The sequence below is a fragment of the Pseudochaenichthys georgianus genome, chromosome 15 (assembly GCF_902827115.2).
Source record: "Pseudochaenichthys georgianus chromosome 15, fPseGeo1.2, whole genome shotgun sequence".
NCBI classification, from domain to species: Eukaryota; Metazoa; Chordata; class Actinopteri; order Perciformes; family Channichthyidae; genus Pseudochaenichthys; species Pseudochaenichthys georgianus.
Window position 1 is genome coordinate 30,398,491 of NC_047517.1, and position 13,108 is coordinate 30,411,598.

Here is a 13,108-nt window from a genome sequence, read left to right on the forward strand (position 1 = left end):
GCTCCAGAGTCCACCTCCACCATCAGGACTCTGTTTACTTAAGCTGACCCTCTAGCTCCTACCGCCATGTGGCTCATGGTCTCCATAATGATCTGTGCAGCTTCATGGATCCACACAGAGGAGGGGGAGGGAACAAAGCTGGGAGGAAAAGTGTCAGGAATGTCACAAACAGGTGTCAAAGCTGGAAAGAAACAGAGAGCCATGGTTCTCTCATTAGCAGAACGTGCATCAATATATTTAAACATGCATGGATTATCAATTTGAGGTGCATTTGTGGGTCGCATTCCTCTCAGGAGGCTGCTGACTCATTATCAAACATTTAGTAATAAAATGTGTCAGCAAACAAAGATCATACAGTTTTGCTGTGTTTCTTGGGTGAAACGGACTTTTAATTATAAAAAAAAGTGTCCACGGAGGATTGCTTCTTTAATTATGGGAAAATAAACAAATGAGGACCAAAGTCCATTCTCCAAGACACAGAGAAGAGGTGAATGTCCGCTGCACATCAGAGAGACGCATCATTCAGCAACAGGAGTCTTCTCTGTTACACTAAAACTGTGTTATTATCATTTGGTGATAGCCTAGGATTTGCCACCGAGGGGAAATGTGTGTATTTTAAAGATGGAATACGGCTTTAAGAGGAATTTCACATGGTAAGTAAAGTTTATTTACTGTCGCGCTTTTGTCTTTTTTTCTGCGTCACGAAACAGGTCCACAATGTTAAAAGTGTATGTTGCCCTCTAAATGCTAAGCTAATAGCCTATTATAGCTGTATGATTTTTGCGAAGGTATAATTATAGCCAAAGAAAATGTCCATATGTGGGTCTGTAACTTAAAAAAGGTGTGTTGGATGTGATCTTTTAGTAGGCTTGTTTCTAACCATGTATTCAGCTTTATTTTACAAGTAAAAACAAGATATTAACGCTCTTGAATGTGTGTAAATATAGATCTAAAATATTCTGTTAAATTAAATTAAACACTTTTATTATAGAATTCTGTTTATTATATGGACCTGGTTTTATTCTTTATTTTCCTGCCTAATAATGAACTTTAGTTTAGTATGGAAGATTGTGTCGCAGTTTGGCGAGGAAAAATGAAACGCATATCAATACAAACATGTTATTAAGTAATACAAGTAATAAAACCATTGAATGGAAAAGCACACTTGCAGTTAACATAATGGCTGTGTAGCACTGAGTAAGAACTATAATGTAACCCCATATTTACGAAACAAGATAAGACAGGGGCTGTTTTGCTGGCTGTCTTGAATTTAAGACACATATATGTAAAATAGTTCCTCAGCACACGTAAACAGCACAGCAATAACAGTTGAGAATGCTTGAAGTCCAAATGGATTTCCTTTCTGGTCTGTTGGATTTATGTAAATTTCTCTTTTCCGCACACTGGCTTCAGATCCCAGCAGCAAGTGACCTTTGCACAAAATGACAGCATGTCTTTTAGGTAAAAGGTAAGATTACATCTGTTATTCTGGGAATCAGGCAAATGAGAAAGCCAACAGTGTATTTCGCCAAACTTTATTTGCATTACACATTATCATTATTTAGTCAAACAAAGCATCCTCCTCCAGGTGGTTAAGGAACTTTACTTGTTATCTGAGCATCATTTGGTTTTATGTAAATGTGAATGGAGGATTTTCTGAATAAGCGTTTTCATTTGAACACCTTTACAAAGCACACAGTGAAATGTAGACTCATTTAACCCAGTATTAGGAGCAGTGGCATATACCATACATAAGCTACTGCCACAGATGGCTTAGTTTTTAAAATGGTGTTATTTTAACTAAAAATACCATTCTTACCAAACACATTCACAACTGTGTATTTTTAATTGCATTCATACACTAAAATACTTTTGTTAGTTTAGGGAGGTGGAGAAGGGGATGGTGTGCCTCTGCAAAGAAGAGTCTTTTGTCCAATCATGCTCTGAAGCCCTTGGTCCCCACACTTTTCCTGCTGGTCTTGGTGATATACGCCCTGGGAGACAAGCTCAGAAACTTTGTGCTTGACATCTTCGTCCCTCAGTACCATTACCCCTATGCAGTGGCTCTCTCCTTCGCCCAGGTAGGCTGCCTGGCTCTATTCTAATGATGATTCACATTTTAATCTGAATCAATCAAACATGCACGCATCTTTGTATTTAATTCATTATTAAAAAGACATCAATGTTACCTAATATGTTTATATATTTAAAACTTGCACGTAAAGTATGTACATTTATGCAAGAAAATGCTGATTTAAAAAAAATCATTATTTTTATCAAAATGATCATAAAACAATTATAAATCAATTATAATGTGTAATTAATTAATAATTCTCTAAAATTGTTAATCATTAAGATTTTTACAACTGTACAATGAAGTGCAAGGTGTTGGCAATGTAACTTTGTCTTTGCTATGAGTGTGTCTGTGTGTGTTTTTTTTAGTTTGGAGGACAGGAGGGCGTGGGATAGTGTTAGTGGTGGGTTATGACAGAAGGTCTTTAGTGCTGATTAACACCCGGCCTAATAGATGTTCAACCAAATGGCTGACCAGAAAGGACAGAGATTTCAATGTTGCCGCATAAAAAGGTTGAAACTGTTGCCAGTGACTGTCAATAAGTCATGTGGGTATTGCCTTTAATTATATATATATATGACAAGGTTTGTAAATCAAACTACAAAAAGGAAGTGGTTTGATTTACTATGTCACATGTGCAAGTGATTTACAAGGACTGAAGTAAAGACCTGCGTGGGGGACAGCTGTAAAGGCTGAATGACACAAGTTAACACTGTTAATAGTGCACAAAGCAGTGATTAAGGTTAAAGGTATTGCGTACTTACTTATGTCAGTGACAGAGTTTTATAGGAATGTTCTATTTTGTGTCCGCACACCTGTGTGTTTATTTTGGTCATAAAACAAGCTATGGTAAATTATGGAAACAAAACAATGTTAATCTAATATGATTGCAATTAATTTTCCAGCATTGTATCAACATAAAAAGCTAAAAAGAGACATAATTTGTTTATGCATTCAACAATGACTTTGTAAATGACTTGTAGCAACTGGTGTAGCTTGTTGTTCACAATCCTAAATCAGAAGCCTCATGTCAGTGTTACTGAAATACTTCCACCCAATATATTTGAGTGTTTAATGTTTTTTTTAATATAAACTTTAACTATTTTTATTCACATTATCTTCCCCAGGTTCTGATCTCTATCTTATTCCTAAATCTCCTCCATGTCCTGGGTCTGGTGCCTCTGAAGCCTTACTCCAGGTCCCTGGGTGAGAGGGTGCTGGTGCCCTCCATCTGCAGCAGCACCCATGCTGTGCTCTCCATGTGGGCCAAAGCAGGCAGCTCCTATGCCAGCCTCTTCCCCCTCATGCTGCCTCTGCTCCCCATGGTAACTATGGGCTTCAGTTTCTCTCAGAAGCTGTCATCTTCTCCGTCTATGGAAATCTCTGTACTTATGTCCATCCTGGGTGGGACTTCTTTCGTCATCACAGGTAAAAATGTTATTCAGAGTTGAAACGATTCCAAATACAAGCACCTTTAATCAGCTTCCTCTTTCTTTCTGCAGCCTCACAGGGACTGCCAAGTGTGGATCTGCTGGAGTACATGTATGCACCTCTGGATGTAATCCTCCACAGTCTGTCTCTGACGTGGCTGGCTAAAGTGTCCGAGGCTGAGCGCCACCACTCCCCCGATGCCCAAGCCTCCATTTTTGACATCTACTACACTCAGCTGGTGAACCAGAGCTGGCTGCTGGGCCTGCTGTGGTTGCTGCACCCACACAGCCCCTGGCAGGTGTTGACTCACAGCGGCTGTAAAAGCCTGCTCTTCCACGGGTATCTGCACGCCATTCTGCTGCTGGGCATGGCGCTCAACTTCCTGGTCGGTATGTCGGCTCTGTGTGTGTCCCCGCTTGCTGCTGCACTGCTACACTCAGCGAGGCAAGTGGTGCAGCCGTTCCTCCAGCTGATGTAGTCCATTGCCTCTTATACTGTATTAATGGGACACACATACATTGTTATGTAATCCACATTAATGGCCTCAGTGTCATTTTACTTCAGGTTTAACGAGATACATCACCACCTTTTTTCCATTCACAGTAGCCCCTGATTTAAAATACAGAAGTATATTGCAACAAGCTAATGATTTACAGTTGGCTCCAACACAATTGACAAGTTTTTTTTCTTTTATTACCCAGTCCTTTGTTGTAGGGTCAAGATTACACCATTTCAAAATGAGGTAAATAAAAGAGTGTTGTTTCTATTAGATAACATATATGTTTTACTAACATGTACTCCATATGCCCTCAACATATGAGGGCATATTTACTGCACTCGATGCTCATTAACTTGGGGGAACTTTTTTTAAATATTTGCCAGGATGAGACAATGCCTGAAGCAACTGAGGCAAAGTGAGCACGTGTAGAGGACAGGAAGCAGTACAAACAAAACACATGAAGTCCAAACAACATTAAAAAAAAAGACCTCCCTGTTCCAGTTAGGTAAAGAAGAACCTTTTGAAAGCAATGAAAAGTCATTATCAGCAGTATAGGTCGCATTCACACCAGCCTTGTATAGTCCAGTTGAATCGAACCCTAGTGCGGTTAGCCGCTTGGTGCGGTTCGTTTGGGTTGGTGTGAACGCAGTCCGAGACCTCTGAAGTGAACTAAACAACCGGACTCTGGTCCACCTACATAGGAAGTGTAGTATTTATGCGTCACAAGAACGCGGATGTCTTCAAATTCTTTAGCGAAAGACTCTTTCACACAGTTTTTGCACCAATACAACATTAAACAAGCATATTTGTTTAATGTAGTATTGGTGCAAAAACTGTGTGGATTCAAATATTATGGCTTTTTAAAAAAAATAGATAATTGGTTGATAAACAACAACACCAAGTTCTTGATAGCGAACACAGACTTTTTGACCGTAATGTATGTGAAATTATTTGTAAAACAGTATTTAAGATGAAAATATGTATTTGCCATGTTTGTCCTTGAATGATTCTGAGAGTTCTTTCAGATGAGAAGGGCCCACGATAAGGAACGTGGACACAGACCGTAGAATATGCTATATTGAGTTTATTTAACAGTGTTAAACATTTTTTAACTCAGATCGTTAGCTGAAATAATTTTTAACCAGAGGTTTGTTTGAAGAAGTTGCCCTTGAATGAATCTGACTGCTAAGGTCAGTCAGATGAAAAGGGATCGTGATAACAAGTCTAGTTTACTCTTTAACTTATTACCAGAAGCTAAATAAGGACTTTGTTGAGACTCCAGAGAGAATCTGTATACATTTAATAAACTCAAATAAGACTTTATTTCCAAAAATATTTATTCTTATTTTTAACAACCAAATGTAAGTGCTTAAAAAAACACCAACATTACACAGAGCAGCATGTATAATAAATCCTGTGTAAACATGAAAACGGTTCATTATAACTTGCTGACACAACATTTTTTTATTATGTATACGACAGTCACAATTATTCTGTAACTAAATACTAGACACATTCCTTTTGACACAGCCTTATGGCATGTTCCAATCATACATGATCGATGGCGGCATGCTATACAAAATGTGTATGCATATTTATAGCATGACTTGCACACCAATATGGACCAAACCAAAATAACAATATTGTATTAGCCTGACCAAAATTGCATTATGCAAATGTTCTTTATATGTCTGTTTTTTATTTATGTATTGTGCACATGTATAATATTTGTGTACATTTTATACCAACTGTAAGCTACAAACAATCCAATCGTTTTTGTTAATGTTTCATAATAAAGGAAATTAACCCAACCCATTTATGATTTCTAAAGTATACAGTTTCACAGTGTACACAATCATTTCAGTGTGAAATACCAAATGTAAACCGAAGTGTGTTGTTTACAATAAAAGCTTTACAGGACATCTTCGACTTCCATGAGTACTTTGCCAACAGATGTGTAATCAATGTGAATAAAGGTTTTAGCTAACAGCTTTAGGGGAAGCCTGGTAAACTGTGAATGCTGATCCTTCTTCCATGTTTAAGTACCTGAGTCTTTCCTTTACGAGGGGTCAGAGTTGGGGGGCAGGTGGATCCCCAGACTCTGCAGCAGGTTGGAGGCCGGCCCGGCGAGCCCGGCCTGGCAGCTGAGGGACTCCAGCAGGTTGGCAACCAGGTTCAGATCCACATCCAGAGGCTGGATCTCCTCCTCCGTCTCTTCCATACCTTCATGTGTTGGGAAACTGTCCGTGGCAGAGGGATGAGGGCCGCCATTGCCCAATCCTGCCTTGTTGTGATTCTGCAGAAAGGACAAAAACAGTAACACATGGAAAGACGTACATAATAGGGATACACAAAAAGGCAACTGTTACAATTACCCAAAAATACGTAACGTAATAACTGTGACGACCCCTGCTTTACTGTTTCCTGTGGTGTGGGTATGGCCCTTTAATGTTCTCTCTGTTTGTGTCAGTACTGATTGAGGACACCTGGCTGCTGGCACCGGAGGATTGAAAGGCCTGAGCCAGAGTTTCGATCTCTCTCTTTGCAGAGGACCTGTTCTGGGAGAGCAGCCACGTCGCTAATTCTTTTGTCTTGCCTTTTTGTTTGGCTTTGGTCACGTTGAGTTTTGAAAATAATAAATAAATAAAATAAACATCTTTCATATATATATTATTGTCCTTTCCACGCATTTGTTATGGCTAAGAGCCAGGCCATGACAGCTGGGGGCTTGTCCACTTCCTTTATCTGTACTACAGCAATGGATAGGTAAGATTTGTGTTAGGAGTTGGTGCGGGTGTGTAAAGTTTGTTTGCGCATGCAGTTCGGCCGGTTTCTTTGTATCGGCTCATTAGACCGGGTGTGGGAAGGACATTTATATTTCAGATCGTTGTTTGAGGACTGATTAAATAAGGCAAGTGTGCCTGGCTGCTAAATCCTAAGAACTGTTACAGGATGTCTTTTTTTTAAATTATGTAACTTTTTATTTTGTATTATTTTGTCACATATTTAACACATGTAACATTAAGCTGTCTGTGGCTTTTTTTCCTGCCGTTACTACGCACATTTCCCCTCCGTGGGACTAATAAAAGGTATTCAGATTCTGAAATACACATTTGTCTCGTCATTATTATAGTTTTCCGTGTTGGATGTAAATAAGTCATGTTACTTTAAAATTGCTATACCTGGAATATGTTACCGACTATACTTTCTGTAAAGGCAATAGTAATTGTTTCCCCAACAATACCCATAACTATTTAGGAGGACACTTTGTGTTGTGTGATCAACAAACATATGGGGAAATGTTTTATATGATTTACCGTCACATTGAAGCTTTGTCCTATATTAGTTCCCATTAGTTCCTGATCCATTTGGTCCATGTATTTTCTGAGACCGTCCAAACTATCTGTCCCGTTCATCTGTGCGTGACCAGACGACCCAACTTCATCTTCTTCATCATCATCGTCATCTTCCTCATCATCATCATCATCATCATCATCATCATCCTCATCATCTAGATCATCTGAATCTAACTCATCTGTGGTTCCTATAAAGATTACAAAGAGTCAGAGAAAGATGTGGCATGTCGCTGCTCATTCTTTTTACTGTTACAGAACTACATACCTAGTAATCTGTCCAGTGCACTGGCCATGGAGTCAGGCTCAAAACTAAAAGGCTGCGTGGAACTGCTCCTGTAATACAAAATAAAAACAATGGAGAACCTTTAATGTAAGACTTTTGGTGGGACATTGAGCTTTGAGATATTTATACCTTGGTTAGATTAGCTGTACTTCAACATGTGTAGGCTGTGTTTTTCTCCAAATTACTATTCAATATTGTCAAAATCAATCAGGTGTTCCAGACAGATTCTTCCTCACCAGGGCAGTTCAGCCCCCTCATGCGACGACATGGCGTTGAGGAAGTTCTTCATCCCCTGACTGACTGCGACCAGGCTGTACCCGGCCTCCTCTTTCTCCTTGTCATCCTCCGCCTCCTTTATCCTCTCCTCTGCCCCCCCGACATGCTGTGTCTGTTTGCTTGAAATGGATTTTTGGCTGCCAACATCAGCTCTGCCGCCACTCCTCTCCTCCAACATGCGCTCTAAATCCTGAGTTGTGATATCCAGCCAGCTGTCACCTGTAGATGACAGGTGACAGCAAACAGAAATAATTATGGGAACTACTTGAAAGGGAGAAATGCTAGAGAATGGAGGATGCATACCAAAAGAACAGAAACTAAAGGCAACTGGCAGGACGCAGAACAATCCCAGGTGGTAGAGACAATATCTATTTTCTTGCAATGTATTACTTTTTATAAGCCTGTCTTTATATTTAGTGAGCAAGGAAAGTTGAAAAAAGGAACATTTCCACAGGCATACCTGACCAATAAGGCTCTACATTTCTATGTTCAGACATTTTGATACTTGACTTCTGCTGTCAGGGCTCAAGTTTAAGATACATTCAAGTTGATGTGCTATTAAAAGAGTGCCCTGTCCCACAATGTAAACAAAAGTGAAAGAGATTAAGCTTGAAAGCACCATGATGACTTTGATCATCCTAAAAATGGAATGGCTTTTTAATTGGCTCTTGCTACACCCTCCCTACTTACAAACAAACAAACAAACAAACAAACAAACAAACAAACAAACTGAAAGGACAATATGACCTTGTTGTGTTAAGATAGATTGTTCACTCACTGTCCTCTGGGGGGAGCTGTGACTCTTGTTTCTTCATCTCCTCCAGGTTTAAAGGACTGCCGGTGTTCAGCAGCTGGAGAACCTCCTCACCCGGGGACAAAGTGCTGAGACAACACACACACACACACAATATGTACACTCAGACAGATATCCTTCAGTGTTGCAGGCAGGCATATCCACACAGTGTTCATAAATATGGATGCAGAGCCACAGTCGTTACCTTGATTTAGACGCGACAGACTGTTTGAAGAAGTTTTCCGCAGATCTAGTCAGTTCTCTGTAATGAGCCGAACCGTCCATCTCTTCCTGCATTTCACAACAATGAAAGTGAACTTCAACAGTTAGAGACATGCGGAGTAGATTGCATATCTGTGCTTTTTTTGCCTAACTTAATACTCCAGGTGTGGTTAAGTTGCTACTCTTTTTCTGCCCTCAACATAAAAACGGTGTGACTTACCCGGAAGAAGCCATTTTTTTTCAGACTCTCCATGAAGCCTTTCCACTGAGGGTTACAGCTGACAGGAGCATCAGGCTCAGATGATGGCAGCCTGCACTTCGAGCATAGGATCTCAAAGCCATGGGCCTGGGAGAAATAATCAGAAATATTAGAAAATAGAACACACAGTCCTTGTTGCATTCTACCAAATGTCTAGTTTTATTTATCCAAAAACAGCTTGGAATAAAGAGGAAACAAATGTCATGGCTCACCAGTTTCATGCCGAGCTCATGTGCTTTGTAAAGGGGGTCAGAGGGAGGAGTCAGGGTGAAGCCGCTCCTCCGGTCGGGGGTGAACTGTTGCTGCTGCAGCTGGGCGTACAGGCAGCGGGTGAATGTCACCTGAAAATACATATTCATACGAGTGAAGTACAAGGTTAAACTTCGGGTGAAAGGTTTTCTAAGGTATTCCACAAAAGCTGAAACATACAGATGAAAAACTCAAACAGTCACTATAGTACACAACATAGAGGCAGTATTTCAACATATTTTTCTTTCTTTTGACTCAAGTGCCACTATCATAAAGTGTGTTTACCGAGGTGAGGACTCTTGTGTGAGGAGGAAAGGTCTTGAAGCTTCGACACGCCTGCAGATCTATTGGATCCCGGAGGTAAAACGCCAACACTGCAGGAGCAATGAGGTCTGGTCGCTGCGCTAACAGCATGGCGATACCTGAAGGTACGAAACAGTGGGCACGATGGAGGCTACCTTCAATCTTCTCTGGGTACCTAAGGGAAGAGTAGAGGTTGGTTTACTTTATAAATTTCGATACATTACCAGTACGTGCCGATATGTTATTTTTAATCCACCTACATACAATATTTATGAGGCCGTTAACAAGCTATTCCAATGCTTCTCCAAATGTTTTATCAAATGTGTAGGAAAAACGTATGCAACACTGATATAATTGAAACATACAGTATACAAAAATCTGAGCTAATATGACCACAGGGAGCTAATGTTGCCAATTTCTTCTATAATGTACCTTATATTATTTTTAGGGCTGTCAAACGATTACAATTTTTAATCAGATTAATCACAGCTTAAAAATTAATTAATCATGATTAATCACCATTCAAACTATGTCCAAAATATGCCATTTATTTATGTATATTGTTGTGGGAATGGAAAGATAAATGAAAGAAGGCGGATATATCCATTTAACATACATTATCTATGTTTACTATAACATATTTCTGCATGTCAAAATGAAAGACAGCCCACACACCTATCAATCATCAAACCGTAGGGTCTTAATTCATTACGTGTTGATTTCTATCAACGGGGGAGTACTTCAGGAAAGTCGAGGGGGGGGGGGCTAGTGGAGTACTTCGTGACCACAGAGTGTGAACGTTGTGATCAGCTGTTTTAGCGCAGTTCTCCAGTGATGGGGGGAGTCTCCCTCCGCAGCCGGTTGGCGTAGTTTTGGCACAATTCCGTTGTACAGACCGACGTTAACAGCAGCCCTGTCTGTGCACACGGAGACCGACTCTGACGTCCGGTGATCTAACCGCCTTCTGGAAAAGCTTCACAAGTACGTCGGTACACAAATGCGCTTTGAGACACAAGTGACGGTACGCATTTCAGAGTACATAACCTGCGTACCAGTTATGTGCACCCCTGTACCAGAGCCATATTATTACTATTATATGGCTCTGCCCTGTACTACAGCACAAGTATTCTCCGTCGGGACTTCCTGCAACAACACTACGCCGTTATCAAAGGTGTTCTATTGAGAAGACGATCACTACGTGACAAAAGTTTTCAAAACCGTGGCTACTGAAATCAATCTTACTAACTGCTGTCTGTGCAATTTACTCCGCGCGAGTTGGCAGACTTTATTTTGCTTACTTTAACATAATTTCTCATGGTGGGGCTAAGCCATTTCTTGGTATGGGTGTAGCCTACCCCAGCCATACCCTGGCGCTGCCACTGGTGGCACGTATGGGGCGGGCCATTCTGCACATGCGTTAAATATTTTAACGCAATTAATTCATCAAATTAATTACCGCCGTTAACGCGATAATTTTGACAGCACTAATTATTTTTGATTATTTTATCATATATGGCTCGTCTCATACAGACATGGATACTAAGAATTAGATGAGAGCATCTTAGTGGAAAGATTTAGGCGAACTGTAAATGACAATGAACTTGCAATACATTTGTGTATTAAAAATCAACTTTTAAGACTCTCACCCCTCTAATCGCTTCCTCAGGGCTGAACAGATCTTGGGGCTTGCCTGACAGACCTCTCGATGTGCGGTGAGCAGCGTTGTAGCTTCTGCCACAGTTGGTACTTTATCTCTGGAGACCCCCACTGGACTGGATTTGGAGGGAGAAGGCAGAATATGCAACCCTCCCCTATAGAGGAACACCTGCAAGAGAGATTAGTATAACAATGAAGGCTTATACCTTTTACTTCTGGCTACTTAATTTAAGTCTCAAAAATCACAGGGGTTGTTCATTTATAATCCTGCTAAACAAAACATATAAGTATCATAATTTTGTGTTTGCTTAAGAGCTTGTTTACTGCTATAATCCAATGTAAACATTACAATTGTATTGCTTTTTGTGCTTAATGTATATAGTATTTGTCACATCATAAATGTATTTCCAACTCGTCTAGTTGACTCACTCTGTTTTCACTGGTGTCTGGATTCAGCCACTTCGGAAGATAATCTGCTGCTTCAATGAGAAGAAACTCTCCATCATTGTCTTCAACTCTTCACAAACAAACGTAAAAAAGACAAGAAAATAACAACATCAATTAATTTAGGTTGAAATACTGTAATATGGCAATCCAAATATTTGGTTATTTTTATTTAAATTTAAAAACAAAGACCACTTTTTAAATCACACCTGGCTGCAAGATCTGGGAAGGCCTCTGTGATTTGCTGCAGGAGATAAACAATAAACCACTCGTCCTCCACATTGTCCCCAAACTGAATGCTACCTCCAATGTGAGCAGGGACACCACCTGTCAATACAAATAACATATATATTAGTCTTTAGTGTAGGTACTTTTATTTGCCTCAGTTCCTTTCTAATGTTGACCAAAACGTTACCTTTCTCAGGATGATACTTGAGGTTGAATGACTGATGCTGCCAGATGTATTGTATCAGAAGTGGGGCAACCTTTGCTAAAATCTCCTCTACTAGCTGTGTGAGATGCTCTTCGGTCTGCTGTAAAGTTGAACCTTGTGGCTGGACCAGAAACAGTTTGTACTGAACCATATCCTCCTGAATCCCTCCTCTCTGAAGGGCTTCCATTGTATTCGTTTTTCGAAGACTGTATCTAGATTTCAATAAAAAGTAAGCATGAAATATTACCAATAATTAACGGCTAAACAACAGCGAAGTTAAACACAATGTATTCCTGTTGATATTCAGTACAATCTCTTGGACATGTATGTCAACCTTACCTTGTTTTTATGTAAGATATATGTAGATGAGGTCCGGATAGATTTCTATGTGGAAAAAGTATTACACTTTTGTCATTTCGACGTACGTTGCTAGCACGCCTTCTGTCACTGTTTAGGTCCCACCGCAAATTATACTCGACTACGACAAATCGTGTGCCACATAATAGTTCCTACCTTACATATGACCAAACGTCGTTGTACTACAGAAACTAAATAAATATACATCAAACAAAATATACAACAACAATAAAACCGATTCCTAACAAATTAATAAAACATGAATAATACATATAATGTAGGTTCTGAAGTTAGTCGACATACCACAATAAACCAACGACAAGCAGTTACATTTCAGGAACGCATTTACGTTGTCGACATGAATGCTGGGAATTGTAGTGAAAGTGCCAATAACCTAACGCCTATTAGTGGTAGTCCGAAATCCATTTCCCATGAGGCAGCGGGCTTACGGAACTGCGTATCCATGACAGCCG

At 40.0% G+C, this 13,108-nt stretch overlaps 2 protein-coding genes across 5 annotated transcripts; one reads left to right on the plus strand and one right to left on the minus strand.

Moving 5' to 3' along the window:
- The first annotated feature begins 479 nt into the window (after positions 1 to 479).
- On the plus strand, positions 480 to 3,992 carry LOC117459826 (solute carrier family 35 member D3). 4 transcript variants are annotated; one of them, XM_034100964.2, is made up of 5 exons: positions 480 to 653; positions 1,414 to 1,468; positions 1,880 to 2,081; positions 3,202 to 3,502; positions 3,577 to 3,992. In XM_034100964.2, the coding sequence occupies exons 2-5, from the start codon at positions 1,443 to 1,445 to the stop codon at positions 3,981 to 3,983; spliced, it is 936 nt and encodes a 311-aa protein (XP_033956855.1). In that variant the 5' UTR covers positions 480 to 653; positions 1,414 to 1,442; the 3' UTR covers positions 3,984 to 3,992. The 4 variants fall into 4 exon arrangements, with proteins under 4 accessions (XP_033956855.1, XP_071061765.1, XP_033956854.1 ...); XM_071205664.1 differs by having other exon boundaries at positions 1,414 to 1,461; positions 1,885 to 2,081; XM_071205663.1 differs by having other exon boundaries at positions 611 to 651; positions 1,405 to 1,468.
- A 7-nt stretch (positions 3,993 to 3,999) lies between these two features.
- On the minus strand, positions 4,000 to 12,736 carry ecd (ecdysoneless homolog (Drosophila)). Its single transcript, XM_034100962.2, has 14 exons — positions 12,618 to 12,736; positions 12,261 to 12,490; positions 12,055 to 12,172; positions 11,831 to 11,918; positions 11,392 to 11,570; positions 9,728 to 9,920; positions 9,406 to 9,534; positions 9,155 to 9,280; positions 8,918 to 9,003; positions 8,698 to 8,801; positions 7,880 to 8,138; positions 7,626 to 7,693; positions 7,322 to 7,548; positions 4,000 to 6,300 (listed from the first exon to the last, which is right to left on the minus strand). Exons 2-14 carry the CDS (start codon positions 12,463 to 12,465, stop codon positions 6,064 to 6,066), a joined length of 2,019 nt encoding a protein of 672 aa, XP_033956853.1. The 5' UTR covers positions 12,466 to 12,490; positions 12,618 to 12,736; the 3' UTR covers positions 4,000 to 6,063.
- Between the last annotated feature and the right edge of the window lie 372 nt (positions 12,737 to 13,108).